Source organism: Limanda limanda, chromosome 12, assembly GCF_963576545.1.
Source record: "Limanda limanda chromosome 12, fLimLim1.1, whole genome shotgun sequence".
In the NCBI taxonomy this organism is placed as follows: Eukaryota; Metazoa; Chordata; class Actinopteri; order Pleuronectiformes; family Pleuronectidae; genus Limanda; species Limanda limanda.
Window position 1 is genome coordinate 21,892,000 of NC_083647.1, and position 18,296 is coordinate 21,910,295.

The 18,296-nt window shown below is 42.5% G+C and overlaps 1 protein-coding gene across 2 annotated transcripts; it reads left to right on the forward strand.

Annotated features, from left to right (window-relative positions):
• Positions 1 to 220: 220 nt before the first annotated feature.
• Positions 221 to 15,018, forward strand: LOC133015509 (guanine nucleotide-binding protein G(I)/G(S)/G(O) subunit gamma-2). 2 transcript variants are annotated; one of them, XM_061082732.1, is made up of 4 exons: positions 221 to 292; positions 8,924 to 8,999; positions 14,021 to 14,141; positions 14,806 to 15,018. In XM_061082732.1, exons 3-4 carry the CDS (start codon positions 14,055 to 14,057, stop codon positions 14,932 to 14,934), a joined length of 216 nt encoding a protein of 71 aa, XP_060938715.1. In that variant the 5' UTR covers positions 221 to 292; positions 8,924 to 8,999; positions 14,021 to 14,054; the 3' UTR covers positions 14,935 to 15,018. The 2 variants fall into 2 exon arrangements, with proteins under 2 accessions (XP_060938715.1, XP_060938714.1); XM_061082731.1 differs by lacking the exon at positions 221 to 292 and having other exon boundaries at positions 8,875 to 8,999.
• The last annotated feature ends 3,278 nt before the right edge of the window (positions 15,019 to 18,296 follow it).

Sequence of the window (18,296 nt, forward strand, 5' to 3'; positions counted from 1 at the left end):
CCTGAGCATTTGGCTGAAGGGTGGAGACTCAGAGCAGCAGCGAGGAGGGAGGCAGGGAGGATCTCAGCTGGAGCAGAGAGAGAGAGAGAGAGAGGCATACAGAGAGAGGAGTGTGTGCGTTGGATGTACGCGCCTGCCTTCGCTGACTGACTGACAGACAGACTGTGTGTGTGTGTCTGTGTGTGTGTGTGTGTGTTTGTGTGTGACAGAAGGAGAGAGCGAATCGCGTGGACACTACTCAGCAGGACTGGATACGTCTGGCATCACCGGAGGAGAACATAGAGAAAGAAAGGTAGGATTATTCCACATTACTGGAGGCAGGTGTTATTTCATATTGGATTTCTGTCCCGGTGACATCTGGGTTGATTGCATCCAAAACAGGGTGTGTACCAGAGGAGCAGAGGGGGGGGGGGGGATTCAGGTCCACAGTGTCATTTTGTCGCTGGTTTGCATCATGGAATCCCCTCCTACCTCTAAAGAATCTAGAAAATCAACCCATCCCTCAGGCTGCTTTATGTCCCTCACCTCCCTTCATGTGTACATTCTGGGGGGGGAATCAGAGAATGGACCGCCAATCCCTTCTCCCACCCACCCCCCACCCTCACACCCCCCTCTTCTTCTTCCCTCAGGATTGGGCAGATCTTATAATGTGGAGCCAGAGGAATTAAGGGCATCTGTTTCTCAGGGATATTTGCACGAGGACAGAGAGAATGAGACGAGATGAAAAAAAAAAGGGGGATGTGGCATACAAGAAGGGGGGGGGCGGGATGCAAGAGTCGTGTGTGGGGGGGGCTGGGGCCGAGGAAAAACCAGAGAAGAAACCGACACGCCTCCCGCAAAGGTTTTCCAGCCACTCCCCCCCCAATACCTTGAGGAGAAAGCTGTTGACCACACACGAGCTCCATGTAGTGGTTGTATCAGGCAGATGGCGATGGGAAGGGAGGTGAAGGGGGGGGGAGGTTGTGTGTTTTTTGCTGTTCATAGACAGATAACATCTCTGACACCGGTCTGCATTCACAAGAAAACCAGAGAAAAAAGGGAACAGGATGTGCTTGTTTTTCCCACTCTCGGCTTGTCATGCGAAAGCATCGTCATGCAAAACAACACACAACTCGCATTAAATTATCCCAATCGTGTGTGTGGTTGTGCGTTACACATGCAGGCGTGTTACAAACGCACACAGCGAGTCGGAATTACGCAAGAGCTCACGTCCAGGCAGCTCGTACTGTATCTCCGAGGCGAGCTGCTCCAAGGCCACAGGTCTGTTCTCACACGTCGGTGTTGAGGCTACAGGAGACGATCAGTGTTACACAAGGAAGAGTCCGAAACCCTGAGAGGTATCTGCATCACAGGAGAAAGTATTGAGCACTACAGGAGAAAAGGGAGGGATCACAGAGGAGAATAAGGAAACACGAGCAGTCGTCCAAGCTTTGCTGACCACTCTGACCTCTCCACTCCCTTCACAGCCGTCCACTGAAAGAATTCTAACATTTCAAATCAAAATGTGAGTTGTTCTTCCCAAAAGCATCTGTCTGGCTGAAGTCAGTGTGAACCTGAAACCTGTGAAACAGAGTAACCTGTGTCTCTGAGATGAGGAGGGCGTCAGAGAGACGAGTAACACGAGGTAGGAAGGTTGTTGTTGCCCTGGAGGCCTCGACCTTTGTACTGGCTGCACCTGTTGGTTTCAAACGGTGTTGATTTTGGGTTTGGAGCTTACTCGAGCGATGTGTGATTTGTCACGATAGAAGCGTCCAAGTCAACCCTCGTGTTCTGTCCAGCTGGCTCTCAACTTTTCCATAGTCCTTGACTTTTCAAGTCTCAATTCAAGTCTTCAGGGACCCGGAGCTCTCAGGGTCGAAGGAGCTTTTCAGTCTTCTGTGGTCTTGTCTTGTCCAATCAAGTCTTGAGACAAGCACAATCAACACAGGAGTTTTTAGTCCTTGTTTTTGTTACTCAAGTCTGAATTGATGTCAATGTCTCAAATTTCAAATCTACAGTCTTTCCCAAACTCGTCCTTGAGGGTAAAATATGATCTTGCTCTTAAGGCTAAAGTCAAGTCTTTAGGGAGTGAAGTCTCAAGTTTCACAGAAGCCATGTTTAAGTCTGGATTCAACTCTATCAGAGCTGTTTTTGGGCTTTTCCACCCAAATACAAGCCCGGATCTTATCCAACCAAGACTCAAATCAAGACCAAGTACAGTCAGATCTCATAGTAGCCAATCTAAAGTCCTCATATTTATGACTTAAGCCTAACCAATCAGCTTTTTGGACTTGTATATATTTTCTTCGTGAGAATTCCAACCAACTCTCAAGGAATACAGCTGAGGTCCATTAGAGGTGAAGTCTCAAGTGCTCCATTGGTGACTTAAGTGTAACCCAGGTCTAACTCTACCTAAGTGTAAACCTCTTTTATGTCTTTTGAGACATGACAAGTATCAAGTCAAATTTTGAATCCTTACAGACAAATAACAAGAATTTTATATTGTTGCTCTTAAATCCCAATCCAGGTCTTGAGTCAAGGCCAAAGTCCGTCCAAGTCCAAGTCTCAAGTCAGGTCTCAGGTCCTTAAGTGGAAGTCAGAGTCAAAACAAATGTTCTGCATCACAGAACTGCATCTTCAAGTCTTTTAGGTAAATGCTGACCTGACAGACTTTCTACTCTCAGTCAGTTTCTGGCAGTTTGAATGAAATCTATGACCAATTCTTCCCTAAAGTCAGATGCACTTTCATTACCTTCCAGTCAGTTAGAGCGAGTCGGGGTCTGAGTCTCTCTGAGGAGCTCACTCACACTCTCAGCAGAATCTAAACAAGCCCGGATGTTTGTAATATTGTTAACAGCCCAGGAGTCTGGCCGTGTTATTCTTGGCATGCTGATTGATTCCAGAGGAAAAGTGTGTTCGTGCCTCTGAACTCAAATGCAAATGCAATAATACTGTTCATTCCACCCTGTTAAAGCACAGAGATCAGAGCTTAATGTTCACAAGATATGGTAAAGGTCATCATCTTTGACATGGGGGGGTAGGAAGCTAACCGTTTCAATTTGGCGACCACTTCCAAATATGTCTTCCACAGTTGAAAAGTAGCTCCACACAATGGTTGGTTTCATGCCGACCAGGGGATTTCAATAAAACCATCACCAGCATTATTTGGCTGGTGTTAATTTCCCACCCTGGTCGGACAAAAGCACACATGTGACTTTTCTGTGACTACAAAGCTTCCAAAGCTCTGTAGCCGTTCCTGTGACAGCCGTGCCTTGTTTCTACCCCACTAACTACACAGCTGTTACATAACACACGTATCAAAGGTTTCTCTTAAACGTTTGAGGAAAATAGAACCACTTGGTCACCGCTTTAATCTAACAAAGAAGAAACATGCTGATCCTTGATCGTCTGATTTAATAAACACAATGGAGCAAATTTGCACTCCCTGGAGCAATGAGCATCCTCCCTGCTGCCTCCTCCACTCCCAGGGGATGCATCATTTCCTGGGCCACTGCCTCCTCCCTTCCCCCCCTTCTGGGACCTAGATTAACCCTCAACACACACACACACACATATCACGGGCAAACACACACACACACACACACCGCAACCTCTAAGATGGCAGGATGGGCAGGGCCTGCTGGGGGTGGCACAGATGTCCGGGCTAATCGAATGATCACGGGTGGTGGTGGTCTGACCGAGGTGAAACCAAAACACACGCTGGGTATCGCTCCTTTTAAAAGGAACTGGATGGATAGTGTTACTGTTTATACTGGGTTTTATTTTAATGGAAGTGCCAGCTGTGGTGCATTCTGTCGACGTGTGTGTGGCTCTTTTCACCGAGGGGTTTGGTGTAAAGTGAGGTATTCCCAGTATCTTTAGACGTGAGGCTTTGACATGATTACAATAGTTAAAAGTTTATAAAGATGGTGAAGATTCGGTGCTTTATAATGGTCTTATAACTTCACTACTACTAAATATTTCACCAGACCAAAACCTCCCTCTGAACATGCTTCCTTCCCACAGTGAGGATCCAAACCACAAAGGTCCCATTAGCTGCCTCTCAGGGTAGTAAATTCAAGCCATAGACTCTAAATGTTATGTGATAATAGGACCTTCTTCTTCACATCTCGGGTGCTCTATTTTTGGGGCTAACCTTTTCCAAATGTCCCATATTCCTGTATAAAGGTTGTTGGAGGCTGCTGTGATGTGAGTTCCAGGTCTGAGAGCTGCTCAGATTCTGGTGTTCTCAGGAATGGAGAGAGAGGCTCAGCTGTCAGACTCGGCGTCCTCGGCGTCCTCGTCCCCAGGCGATCGTGTCCTGACGGCTCCGTGTCCCAACGGTGACCTTCCGCCGATTCAAGGGCAGGGATCTGTGCTATATTACATTCAAGAGTCAATATCGTCTTGATCGTGTTCATTAATAACTCCAGAGGTCAGTTTTAAATTACTTCTCCTTGCTGCGGTGGCTGTAAAACACTCAGGAAGGTGGATGTTACTGCCACTTTTATCTTCCTGCGAAACTTTTCTTTCCCAGTTCCAGCTCTTCTTTATTTTTAACTCACTCCATCAACATCTCCTATCAATTTACGAGTCTGTAAATCTTTGTTTAGCAGCGTGTGCCCTTCACAGCCTCTTATTTCACAGTGACATCGCAGAGTGCACCTCATTGTCCTATGACACACTGAGGATGGTGCAGTCGCTCAGTCACACTGCGAGAGCTCGGAGGACTTCCACTGACACATTGTCTTTGAATAAATAAAAAAGAAATGCATTTCCTTAAATCCACAGGGGGGGCTCTGGATTCATTTTGTGGGTTTTGTAGCAAAACACTTACTCCAGAGAGGAAATGAGTCTCTCAGCACAGAAAAGGGCCGTGTCAGCTTCTACAGTAACCAAACTGGAGTCAGGAGTTTTTTCTGTGATGAATAAATTAACATTCCAGTTTTTTCTTCATTTAAAGGGTCAGTTCACCCAAATCACCCCCGATTTCTGAGATAGTCTTCAACAGTCATCAATTAACCCAGTTAAGAATCAACTGACATTTAATTGAAAACCTCTCCTGTACAGTGAAGGTCCAAACATGGCTTAGCAACCAGTCGAGCTTTGGACTCAGTTAGTTACTTGACCTTTTATCATAATGTCCCATATATGATGCAGTGGTTAGCAATGTCACCTCACAGCAAAAAAGTTCCTGGGCTTGAACCTACTGTCGGCATGTGGCCTGTCATGTTCTCCACAGTCCAAACACAGGCTGTCAAATAAAGACTTTAAATTGTCCGTAGATGTGAATGTGAGTTTGAATGGTTTGTCTCTATCGTATGTCCTTGATATGCTGGGTTCGCTGGGATTGGTTCCGCGACCCCCAAAGGACAAGTGGTCTAGATTATGGGTGGATCATGTATGTCTCCATCATTTACAAATTTGAAACCCCTTTTCCAAGTCAGCATTGTGGAGCTAACTTGCTACGTCCACAAGTACAGCAACAATAACCCATGGGACAGGGTTTAGTAAACTGTTAGTTGTTTGTGTCTGATGCTTATGTGGCCCTCACGACTTAGTCCATGTTTTGGCTAAGCAGGGGTCCCAGCCTGCCTCGGCTCGGTCCCTGCAGACCCTCACAGGTTAATCACCGGCTCTCCAGGGTCCAGATAGCAGAGCCAGGGACAGATTTTTAATTACCACGCTCTGATTTCACACGCTGGGCATCGTGGAGGACAGAACACTCCCTGCCTGGTCGCCTTACTTTCTCTCTTTGGATGGTGTGAAGGGTAAAAGAAGGCAGGATAATAAGGTGTGCACTACAGTAGGAGAACAGGGGAGAAAGGGGGAGGATGAACCAAGCCGAGAGTCAACGTGTGAGGTGGTACGTGAGAGATCTTCATTCTCGACAGGCCAGGAATTATATTTTCCTCACCAGGATGTTTCCTGCGGTGCTTGATCAGCCTTTAAGTCTCACACCCAGAGTCGAGCAGCAGCTATAATCACATCTGTGGAGGACACAGACCCCCCCGAAACCCCCGGAGGAAGGGGTTCAAAACGGCTCCAAATGGCAGCGTGAGGACGGCAGAGGGGGTCAGATTGATCTGGTGGTGGTGGCAGGAGGACAGAGCTGCTGGGGGGGGTTTATCCCATCACTGAACACCTGTCGACCACAGGAGGGAGGGATGGGAAGCAGGAGGCTGGAACGCAGGATAGAAATGGATCAGCAGACACATCACACAGACATAGATCTTCTTCTTTCCTCTCTCAGTGCAGTTATGCTCAAGATGCTTTGCCGGCATTAAGTAGAGAACAATATTACCAGAGAATCAAGATTGAAAAAATCTGCTTGCTCTCTCTGTTCTCTCTTGCACACTTGCATTAATGTGATGACACACACAGTCTACAAGCCAAATCTAATTCTGCACTTTCCTTTTTTTAAGAACTTTTTTCTCTTACAAGAATGGAGAAAACACATTGAAAGATGTGAGACTTCTGTAGGAGGAAGTCAACAACACGCTAATTCATGTTATGAAGCATTTAGCTGCAAAAGAGGAAAATATTATTCCCGGGGGTTGGGAGGAGGGCGAAAACAGAGCTATTCAGGAAAGGGCATAATCATCAGGTGACTGTAAACACAACTAAAATAAAGTTGTTTTGCATCTGTGCCACATGTCATTGGCTAACAAGGGAAATCAGTAAATGCACATTTAACTTCAAACAACTTCTTTGATCGGGTATCGATTTTTTTAGCTGCCCTAGATTGGTTTAGACAGTTAGATGCAGTTCTTCATACCATTAGAAGCCAAATTTGTTGGGGGATTACACAACGCAAGCAATTTTAAATTTATATGTATATTTGTAAAGCACAACTAGTAGTAGTTCTAGCTGTAATATTGATACTGAATGAGGCTAAACTGATCCTTTTTTAATTGTTCGGCACAAAAACTGCACTCTACTAATATGTTGACACACATGTTTCGATGCTCTAACAGGTAATTAATAATTCAATTCATCAACAGAAAATTCAGTGAAAGAACAAACGCTATGTTACGATAGAAACCTTCCCATCTCCACTCAGTCCAAACCAGCAGCGCACAACAACACACAGTTGAGCTTATTTCCTGAGAAATGAGATGTGATTCTGCAGAGTGAGGAGCCGGATGAGCACATGCTCTGAGCAAATAAAACCTGGTCACAAGCACCAGGTCATGTGACTGTTTGTCATCAGAACCTGTTTTTCAGCAGGACAGAAAACGTCAATAACAGTGATGAGTTGAAAATTAGTTTTGCATATTTTCTGACTCCTGAAACGCCTTCAGTGTTTTTCAGTTAATATGAAAAGAATTGACATAGAAATACGCAAGTTACTCGCAAGATACAACTGAAAAAGAGAAGATTGTTCCATTTCTTTCCATTTGGATTTAGCAACATTTAATATTATTTATTTAAAATATATATATATCAAGTTAATTGGCTTTTGTCAATGTTTTCATTCAAAGTCAAAGAACAGGGTATATAATCTAAATTTGTTGGTCCTTCAAACATCAAATCCTGTTGAGCAGACAAAACAATGTTTTAAGATAAACAACAAATAAATCACCTAATCGATCAAATAATCATCCGGTTAATTGTTTCCAACCCTGCGTTCAACTTTGCATTTTATTAGTTGTAATTCAAATATGAACACACATGAAGGTAATTTCTATGTTAGATCTTAGTCAAAATAAAGTGTTGTTTTGTATTTCATGGCAGTAGAACATTCCATGTGAAAACCCATGAGACCATCCTGCTACACACTGAAACCCTCCAGTGAATAGTTCAAGATTCACTGCACTGATCAAATGATTACACATGTTGCATAACCGGTAGTAACAGTGTAGATTAATGACGCCAGAGGGAATCAGGTCTGATGACAGTGCTTCTATTTGGTTTTTAATCTCCGAGCTGTGTCGGTGTCACTGGGAAACTGTGGCTGCTCTGGCCTGTGAGTGGATGCTTCCATGTAGCGCTGCTTTAACGTTTTGTGCTGTCGTGATTGACGATGGGTAGAATCCCCTTCCTCGGCAGATCTTCTCATGCAGTGTAATTGGCCCATTTATCAGACGCAGCCGAGCTGATGTGTTGGACCAGAGAACGAGAGACAGAGGAGTGGGTAGAAAAGAGAGGTGAACAGGTCAGAACTGACAGGACAATAGATACAGTAGTAGCGTGTGCAGCCAGTTAGCTTAGCTTTGCTTAGCATGACGACTGATGGTTAATTACAGGACTTAGTGCCTAGAAGTCTCTAAGCTAAGCCAAGCTAACCAGCTGGTGGCTATAGCTTTATTGACAGACAGTTAGAAGTGTCACCGAAATCTACAAAACACATTTTTCCCAACATTTCAGATTGTTGTCAGATTTCCCGATGTTTTGGCTTCACTTTCGGGATCTGTCGTCCATCTTTAGTAACAGTAATTAGTTCTAAACATCACAAAATGTTTTATCTTACAATAAACAACCCTGATGAGACATAACCCTGCAACTTCTTGTTGTTTTATTTTCCAAGCCCAGAATAGCAGACCAACAGTTGTCCCTGTTTCCAGTCTGAGCTAAACTGAAGAAGTGGCAGCTTCATGTTGACTACATAGACATAAAAGTGGTATCAATCTTCTTGTCTGACTTATGGCATTTCCAACAAGAGTTGAACTATTCCTTTAAATGCATGACTTCCCTCTGTAGTTTGTTGTTGTGTTTTTCCATCAGTGTTTATCTTTGAGGCCTTGAGTTTGTAGGAATGAGCTGTGACATTTTGACACACAGTGACCAAAGGACAGAGGCTACACACACACACACACACACACACACACACACACACACAGTCGTGGCGCATCATTTATCTGGAATGCAGAAATGAAAGCGCACAGAGCGTCTTCCTCTGATCAGCGTCTAAATGTCACTGTCTGTATCTCTGGCTTTGCAGAGAGCGAGCTGGACACAAGCTGCTGACTGAACTGAGGCCGACACCGGGGCAGAGCGCGGAGGAGAGAGCAGACAAGGTAAGTCACGTCAAGACCAGAGGAAGAGGCAGTGCAGCATTATCAGAGGAGGCAGAGACCGGCAGGAGGGGTCAGAGATGACAGCACCTTCGAGACGCTCACTAACTTCCTGCTTGCAACTTGTGCAACAGCGAAGAGTTTTTGAATTCGTGGCGACAGCTGACACAGTTGAGGCCTGCGTCCATCGGGATGCATTATTTATCAGTGCCCACATTAATCAGCATGTTGACACCGTGTGCAACATCTCAGGGTATTGTGAGCAGCTGATAGGATGGAGGGAAGGAATGAGGAAGGAAGGAAGATAGAACATGGGGCAGCAGATAAATTATATCCTGAAAGAATGAGGAAAGCAACCTCCAAAACCAAAAGGCCAGGCCCCTGTATTCTCTGCTTATCTTTCATTTGAGATCCTTTCAGTTGCCTTCAAGGTGCCAGCTCTTCCGCTTGATGCCTCCCTCCCCCCCCTTCCCTTCCCTAGATATGAAAATGTCAGGGTGGCATTTTCGCACGCTCCTCCGACAATAAACAGGAAACAAACTTTGTGGACGCAGTGACAGTTTTGTTAATGAGCTTATCTCATAGATTTAGATGTTTTACATATTCTACACATGAAACACGCTCCCATAACACGGCAGCTTTTCATTTCGACACATTGTTGTGGTACAAACCAATTCATTGGGTTTTCATTTGTTATTTGATGCTATAAAAACAGGAATTCACAGCTGTGACTGACTCTTGATTTCTCCTTTCCAATGACAAAAGTCATCTCTCGTATTTCAGCCCCTTAAGATTCTGTTTTTAATTTTCTTTTATGATATTTACCCAAACCACCATGTCTCTGTGTCAGTCTGACATAAAACTGGGTTATTGTCTCAGTGTCTGATCGTTTTCTGTAAAAACACGAAGCCCTACTTTTTCACAGACATCCCAGAAACCTTTAAAGAGGGACATGTCTCCCTATCAATAGTCTGGTGTTGGTCTGGCCTGTTTTGACGTCTCCCCTGAGTGTTGAAACAATGTTATGGCCTCGAAACATTACAAAGACAAATTTCTACTCAGAATTCTCACCTTGAAAGAAGTCTATGGCCTATTTTTTTTGTTTTGGCGAGGTGAAACTCTGAGTCACAACATACTTGTGCTTAAAATTATCATTAAAATAGGTACAGCAGTGTATGAATGATGTGTGATAGAGAACGTGCTGCACATAGATGCACTGTAAGAATGTGTGTGGTCATCAGGATGAGAAAAGTGCTATAAAAATTCTATTTTAAACCTCAAACGTCACATAAAATACACCGAAGCAGCTCCATCTGTGATTGTAAGATATCACAGGAACGTTGGCATATGGCTTCCACACAGGGAACCCAGATTATTATATTTTAACCCCACAAAGATGTCAATACGCTGAAGCCAGGAGTCCACTGAGAGGAAGTCATCCAAAACCCCTCCAGCTGGTGTAAACACCACCTCCATCATTTCCTTTCCTCTGTTTCTTCAACATTTCTTCTGCTTTTTATAGCAAAAAATCTTTTGAGAAGTTTTCGTAGTAGCACATTTACCTGCTGTTCAGACTTGTACCCATCTAATTCATAAGAAGAGGAATCTGACAACACAACAGATGTAGAATTATATATTCTAACACCAAGCTCTGTTTGAATAACCATAAAAGGTGAAACTCTCCAACCAGGATCCCTCAGCTGCACTGACTGTAAAACACAGTGTTTATTAAAGCTGCACAGCCCACTGCAGGTTCTGCTCATGAATCATCTTCAGGTTGTCACTTAGTTTATACACTGACGCTGGTTCGAGATATTCCAGCTCAGTTCAGATGTGTTTTTCAGCTTTAAAGTGGGAATTAAGATTTTTACATAAACCTGTGTTTGTCTCGTCACTCTTGAAATGTCAAAGAATAAGACACACAGCTATTCAGGCTCATGCTGTGCATAGAGATATTATTAGTGTGGATATAATCACCCTCAATGTAAACACTGTCAAGTTCAAACCTGAAGCCACGAAACACTTTGTAGATGAATTAGTCGGCCGACAGAGAATGTCAGACTGTTATTGTAGAAGCAAGATCATTAAAATACAGTTCATCTTCTGATCAGACACTGCAAACAGTGATAACTTGTACATATAGACATACAATATAGACTAATGTGCAGTAGAGCAATGAGGTATTATAATGGAGGGATTAAAAAAAGGTATTTGGATATTGTAGAAAATTTACATTCACGGAAAAACCATAGAACACGCCAAAGGAAATAAAAAAGGCCTCATGTATTTCCTTTTAATAAATACAAATATGAAGACGACACTATGTGCTCTGAGAATTAGTTGTTGTCCATTTTTAAGATGGAACGATAAACAAAGAAAATCCTTAGGAAATAAAGAAACAAAGAAAGTGGGAATTAAGATTTTTACATAAACCGTTTGTCTCGTGACTCTTGAAATGTCAAAGATTAAGACACACCTCTATTCAGGCTCATGCTGTTCATATATATTATTAGTGTTGATATAATCACCCTCAATGTAAACACTGTCAAGTTCAAACCTGAAGCCACGAAACGCTTTGTAGATGAATTAGTCGGCCGACAGAGAATGTCATCACTGTTATTGTAGAAGCAAGATCATTAAAATACAGTTCATCTTCTGATCAGACACTGCAAACAGTGATAACTTGTACATATAGACATACTGTACAATATAGACTAATGTGCAGTAGAGCAATGAGGTATTATAATGGAGGAATAAAAAAAGGTATTTGGATATTGCAGAAAATTTACATTCACGGAAAAATATATAACACACTAGAGGAAATAAAAAAGGCCTCATGTATTTCCTTTAAATGAATACAAATATGAAGACGACACTCTGGGCTCTGAGAGTTAGTTGTTGTCCATTTTTAAGATGGAACGATTTACAAAGAAAATCCTTAAGAAATAAGGAAACAGAGAAAATACTTAACTGACAACCCTGAAGTGCAACATCATCATTAACCACATATTCTAATCAGCGGAAAATGTGTGTATGTGGGTTGTCAGAGCTCAACAAGAAACAGGAAACTAACATGGAAGAATGCCGGGGAATACAAAGACCACAGAAAACAGAAGAAAGGTACCGAATACTATCACATTTTGTCAGATTCCTCTGGTACATATTGGGAGTTATCACGTGAAGCAGACAAAGAGGAACCGGTGACCCTGTGGTTGTGATTAATGAAGCACGTCAGGTCACCGGGGTTCGGGTCATGTGACACCAGAGACTCTGATGAGCAGATGTGCCACCGTGGAGCATCAATATTCATGCTGGGCTCCTGCGCCGCGCTGAGATCAGTCTTGACCCCCCCACTGAGTGGCACCGCCGCCCGTATGCAGGGATGATGGAGGGCGGGAGGGGGGGTCGCACGGGCAGGATTGATCCCTCACCGAGGAGGACGCTGTTTGAGAGCGCACGCAGCGGGATCCTGTTAATCAAAGAGGTTATAAAAGGCAGAGAAGCAACTGAGGACACGGAACTAAAACTGTGAAGCAAATACACACACAGGTGGCAGCTGTGGGGGGGGGGAAGTAGATGGTTGGTACGACGTGGAAAAAACAGATGCTTCTATTCATATAGGTAATCAGAAGTTTAATTCAATTCCACATCAGGAGATTCTAGAGTGACGTGTGGAACTCCTCGCCCCCCCTCCACCAGCAAAACAACAAATTAGGGAACACAGGGTTTAAGAGACGTGTCGAGTCTGAACCGGGGATTCCACTCATCCGTCTGTGTGACACACAAAGAGCAAACACACACAATAGCATCTAACTTCTTGTATAATGTCCTGAGAGGTGACTCATCCCAACCAGCATCAGTAAAACAGCGACTTAGGAATCTTAAAGCTGCTCTGATCAATATTTTCAGATCCTGTGGCTCATGTGTGTTCATCGTGAGCGTCACTGTTTCTGTCCCCTCCCCTCAGTGTTGTTGCCAACGGCAACAGGCCTTCAAGAACAAAAAACCTCACATGAGCTCATACACTGTTTGCTTCCTAGTTGACCTTTGCAGCTTTACTGAAGATTAGGTATTTTATTTTCAAGTGTTCCTGATATTTTCTTTACCGACATTCACAAAATCAATTTTAGAATAAATTCATAAACCTACAAGGTAAAGTATCAATCTATCCTTAGTAGCCATGATTCAACATGAAGTGAAAGTAAAGGCCTTTCATCGAAATATGAATAAACAACAATGCCGTGTTTATCCTGACTTTATTGAAATTTACTGATTTGCATTTAACGAATGATAAGGTAGATCAAACCAAAGAGAACCAAACTCAGACACACACGTATATATATATAAACCACTGGGCTGTGTTTGCATCTGCTGCCCTAGAGGTGACCGGTCTTACTTTGCATCAGAAACACACTCCATCACTTTATTGATTCACTGCTCCTCTCGTGAGGCGGTGGGGGGGCCGCCGTGCCCTGGGGTGACTCTGAGCCGAGTCTGAAGAAAACAAAACAGGAGTTTGTATCTGGGGAAGCAGTAATGTCACTTATCCGTTTATCTATTTTAAATATAGTGCACGACAAAGCGCTGCCCACTCACTCTCCTCCCCCCCTCTCTGCCTCCCCCTCACTGTCATGGGCTGCCTAGCAACTGAGACCATAAATAATATGCCTGTGTGTGTGCGTGTGTGTGTGTGTGTGTGTGTGTGTGTGTGTGTGTGTGTGTGTGTGTGTGTGTGTGTGTGTGTGTGTGTGTGTGTGTGTGTGTGTGTGTGTGTGTGTTTGTGTGTGTGTGTGTGTGTGTGTTTGCAGGCATGTGATAATAAACAGGGTGTCTGTTAGTAGCACTCCTCTTTGCATGCCTGGTGTATTATGGTGCTCGTCCTCATCAGTGTCACACTGTGGCTGAAGTAGATGATGTGTAAACCTCTCTCTCTCTCTCTCTCTCTCTCTCTCTCTCTCTCTCTCTCTCTCTCTCTCTCTCTCTCTCTCTCTCTCTCTCGCTCTCGCTCTCTCTCCTCCATGTAGACAGAGCACACAAGACCCGACTGATAGCGCCCCAATGGCGAGCAATAACACGGCCAGTATCGCACAAGCCAGGAAGCTGGTGGAGCAGCTGAAGATGGAGGCCAACATCGACAGGATAAAGGTCGGTTGACACATTTTGGATTTTTTTTTTTTAATTCTCCATAGTCCAGGCAGCTTTCAAACCCAATGAGATGTTAGATTGGAATCAATCAGCAGACTTTAATAGAAGGTCGCAGGTGTGAGTGGGTTAGAGTTAGGGTTAGGGTTAGGGTTCTTCTGATAATAGATTTTCCAGGATCACTCTGTAAATAAAAGAAAGACGATCTAAAATTCTAAAAAACTAAATCTAAAAAAACGATCTTGAATTGATCCAAAAAAGGATATATATAATAATTATTAATCATATGATGTCATGATGGAGTTCAAAACTACATTTTCACTGTATCTGTGCAACATAGAAACATGACCTGAAGCTTATATAGATTTTAAACAATCTATATATCATATGGGGAGAATGATGTCATGATGATGTCACTGTGATATGAATACAATATAAAAGACTCTACATTAATTGGGGTATAAACAGTATATGGCTATAGCCCCTCTCCCCTGTTTCCAGATGTTATGCTAAGCTAACTAGCTGCTACCTGTGGTTTCTTATTCTCTCTATAGACATGAGAGCAGCATCGATCTCATCCTAATAAGTACATTCCCTATAATGTCAAAGTACTTCTTTAAACGTGGAGCATGCTGACACGTGTATGTTTTTGTGTTTTTAAATCCAGGTTTCAAAAGCAGCGGCGGACCTGATGTCGTACTGCGAAGCCCACGCCAAAGAAGACCCTCTGCTATCGCCGGTGCCGGCGTCAGAGAACCCGTTCAGGGAGAAGAAGTTCTTCTGTGCCATCCTGTAAACCGGGCCCGGCCCCTCAGCCGCCTGCTCAGCGTGGGACTTTGAACAAGACGTTCAAAATACGTAGAAATCTTCTAGTAGGAGGGCATGGCGATTAATGCCCCCTCCCCCCCCCCCCCTTTTCTCGAACGGCACCTACAGAGTGCACAAATTAAAACCAGAGTTAACATGTAAACATTAAAGGGGTTGTGATTGCTTTGTTGAGGGGGGGGGGCGGGGGTTAGCATGTTGAAGGGGGTTGGTGATTTTTAGATGAAACAAAAGGGATGATATTGATGATGATGAGGAGGAGGGGGAGGATGATGAAAACCCAGAGACGCAGAGTGATGGACAACCTGTCAACCGAGAAAAGTCTTCAGGTTGTTATGTGTACAAAACAAAACAAAAATAGATAAAATGAGAATAATAAATATGTTTCGTGGTTCTTTTGGGACTTCCAGATGTTCTGTTAAATGGTTTGTTGGTGGCTCGAGCTCCGTAGGACAGAAAAACTAAAAGTACGCCTTCCACTAGACACCACCTGAATCTTGGAATGTTTTTTAAGTTGTTTATTTTATGTTTATTTGACCTTTCACCTAGATGTCTTTCTATACCTGTACGTGATGACTGCTCTGTTAACTTCTTTTCTTTTCTTTTCTTTTTTTTACACCAACAGGTTAGTGAAAGCTTTTTTAAATGGGATGTTTGAAACGTTCGACTCTGTGATTCTCTTTACAAACACCTTTCTGACAACAACCAGTCTCTGTGTATCTCGACATCCATCTGGCAAATGTGACGCCGTTTGTCTCCTTCAGATACAAACCCTCTTTCTACTCTTTGTATAAAATGACTAGCAAGTAAACTGTGCTGTGCTGTGAGTTCTGAACCGTTGTGTTTGTATCTTTGTCTAATTGCATGAAATGAGCAAAACGAGCTTCTCTTTCCTTTCGTGTGGAGATTGTGTGAAAGAAGGTCCGGCCTAAAGAAATTAAAAGGAGAAAGATTCAGTGTGGACTCGACAAGGACGTCTCTCAAACGTAAGAGAAAAAAGCAGTTTTGAGACAATTGACTGCAGAAAACATCAGATTTTACGAATATTGGTTTGGATGCTCTGGATAAATTTACATTTATTTATATTCAAACTAAAAAATAAACTGTTTTAACCTTAAAATATTAATATGTTCACTTATTTTTCTTTAAATTAGCAGGGAAGAATAAACTTTTTCCTTAAATATGTAACGGTATAAAAATCTATATATCTGCTTTAAATAGAACTATTAAAACCCAGAACATGTGTTTCCATCATTGCTTATAATTTGATATAAAATCCTTGGAATTGCTCAGTTGCACAATACAAGTTTGTGAAAAATGGATCAAGCCAAAAGTCTCAAAGATGTTTTATCTATTGAATAAGCACCATTTGTTTCTGCTGAAGTAGATGATGCGCCCCCTACAGGTATTTTAAGTGCAACTGCGTGGATGATATAAATACATGTATACTTATTTGTATTTCCCCTTTTTGGGATTACGAGACAGAACTAATTTATAAAATCTAGCATCTTCCCATTACATGGGCTCACCAAACGTGGAAAAGAGAAAACTCGAAATAAATACCAACGTGTGAGCTCAGCTGGTCACTTGTTAGACATTTTGCATATTTCTCTGTATTACATTCAGTTTTCATTGTTGTAAAAAAAGAAATCTGAGTTTTGTTTTAGCATCAAACATCATCAGAACACAGATTCTCCAAAGATACAAATGTTTGATATCTGATATTAGTTACCGTCACATGTAATCAAGTATTTTAGTTGTGTTAAAGTTTATTTCATTCAACCACCAAACAGAACTGTTTCAAACGCAAACACAAAATCATTAATAAAACAAAAAGTTAATGAAAAGGAGCAGAAAGAAGAATAATCTAACATAATCTGCTCCTGTTTAACGAGACATTAATTAACAAGGCAAATAATTCAATAAAAATGAACCTCATTAAATTCTAGCTTGTGGTATTAGTACACTTACTTAAACTCTGAGTAATTCTACTTCTGTCAATGAAGCAGTAAAGTATAAATCACATGACTCCTACATAAATATAAGGTACTGTACTGTACCAATAGGAAAAAGGTTAATGTCATGAGTGGGATTCGAACCCACGGCTCCTGGGGAGTGGAACGCGAAGCGGCAGCAGCAGACGAATCGTCCGTGGAAATGTTGAAAACTTTTCAACATTTGACCAATCACAGCACAGAAATGTTGAATTAGCGAAGGTGAGAAAAGGGGGCGTGTATCATGCATCGAACACGTGCGGCTGACCGACGGAGGAGTGCGCAGTACGGTAGCAGCCAATCACAGCTGTCCGGGGAGACATGTGACCTCCCGTTCCTCAGATTTACGTAAAGAAGCTCATCGAACGCTGAAGTTAGCAAAGAACGGAAAACTACCGAAGTTCCCAATCTAGATGGTAAGAATCCACACATTTAATAGAGAGAACGACTTGGCCTTCATTGGAAAAGTAGTTTCACCGGAAGTGTCGTGTTGTCGTAGAGACATTTAATTAGCTCTTTAGCAGCGAGGCCCAGAAGCAGCGACGCCATTGGTCGCTGGCGTTTGGTGATTTACCAACATTCACAAACCTTTTATTCACTGAGTGATTGTTTGACAAAATAACCCTGTGGTGACGAATCCATGTTCCGTTACTGCCTTTCAGTTTAACGTTTCTAACGGATGATTACACAACTTTGACGTATAAATAGATAAAAAACGCTTTCTTCCTCTTTTCACAAGTTAACTGATGCGTAGACATCCAGCTCAGTGTGTGTGCATCTTCCATGTTAAGAAAACCCAACAACTGTCGTGTTTGCTTAAATCTCAGCATCAGAAAGTCAACAGTAAAATGGACAAAACACTTTGAACAAAGCACATTGGGACAAATCTGCGTTTCTTCCACTAAATTAACGGATGGTTCAGTTTCCACTGTTCAGTTTAAAATAGATGTACATGATCTCAGCTGGTCACTTTTTAGACATTTGACATGTTTCTCTCTATCAGTTTCAGTTTTCATCTTTTGTAAAAATAGCTTCACAGTTTTTGTTTGGCATCAAACAACATCAGAACACTGATTGTCCAAAGACACAAATGTTTGGTATCTGATATTAGTTTGATTTTAAAATAAATGATACATTAATGATAAATTAAGATATAAAACGTTAGATAGATAGTTAGATACTAAATTAATTAATTCACAATTTTACTGACTAAGGTCTGTAACACAGAAAACCTGCTGTGTTTATTCTTATTTCCAAACTTGGAGCCAGTGACTTGCTGTATTTTGTTCACGTATGTGTATGAAGGACTCTGATGTGTTATTCACGGGTAATAAGCTGT

Excerpts from the sequence above, each read along its gene's own strand:
- LOC133015509 (XM_061082732.1), top strand. The coding sequence starts at position 14,055 with ATGGCGAGCAATAACACGGCCAGTATCGCACAAGCCAGGAAGCTGGTG. Across the intron at positions 14,142-14,805 it reads CCAACATCGACAGGATAAAG|GTTTCAAAAGCAGCGGCGGA; the intron begins GTCGGTTGACAC and ends TTTTAAATCCAG.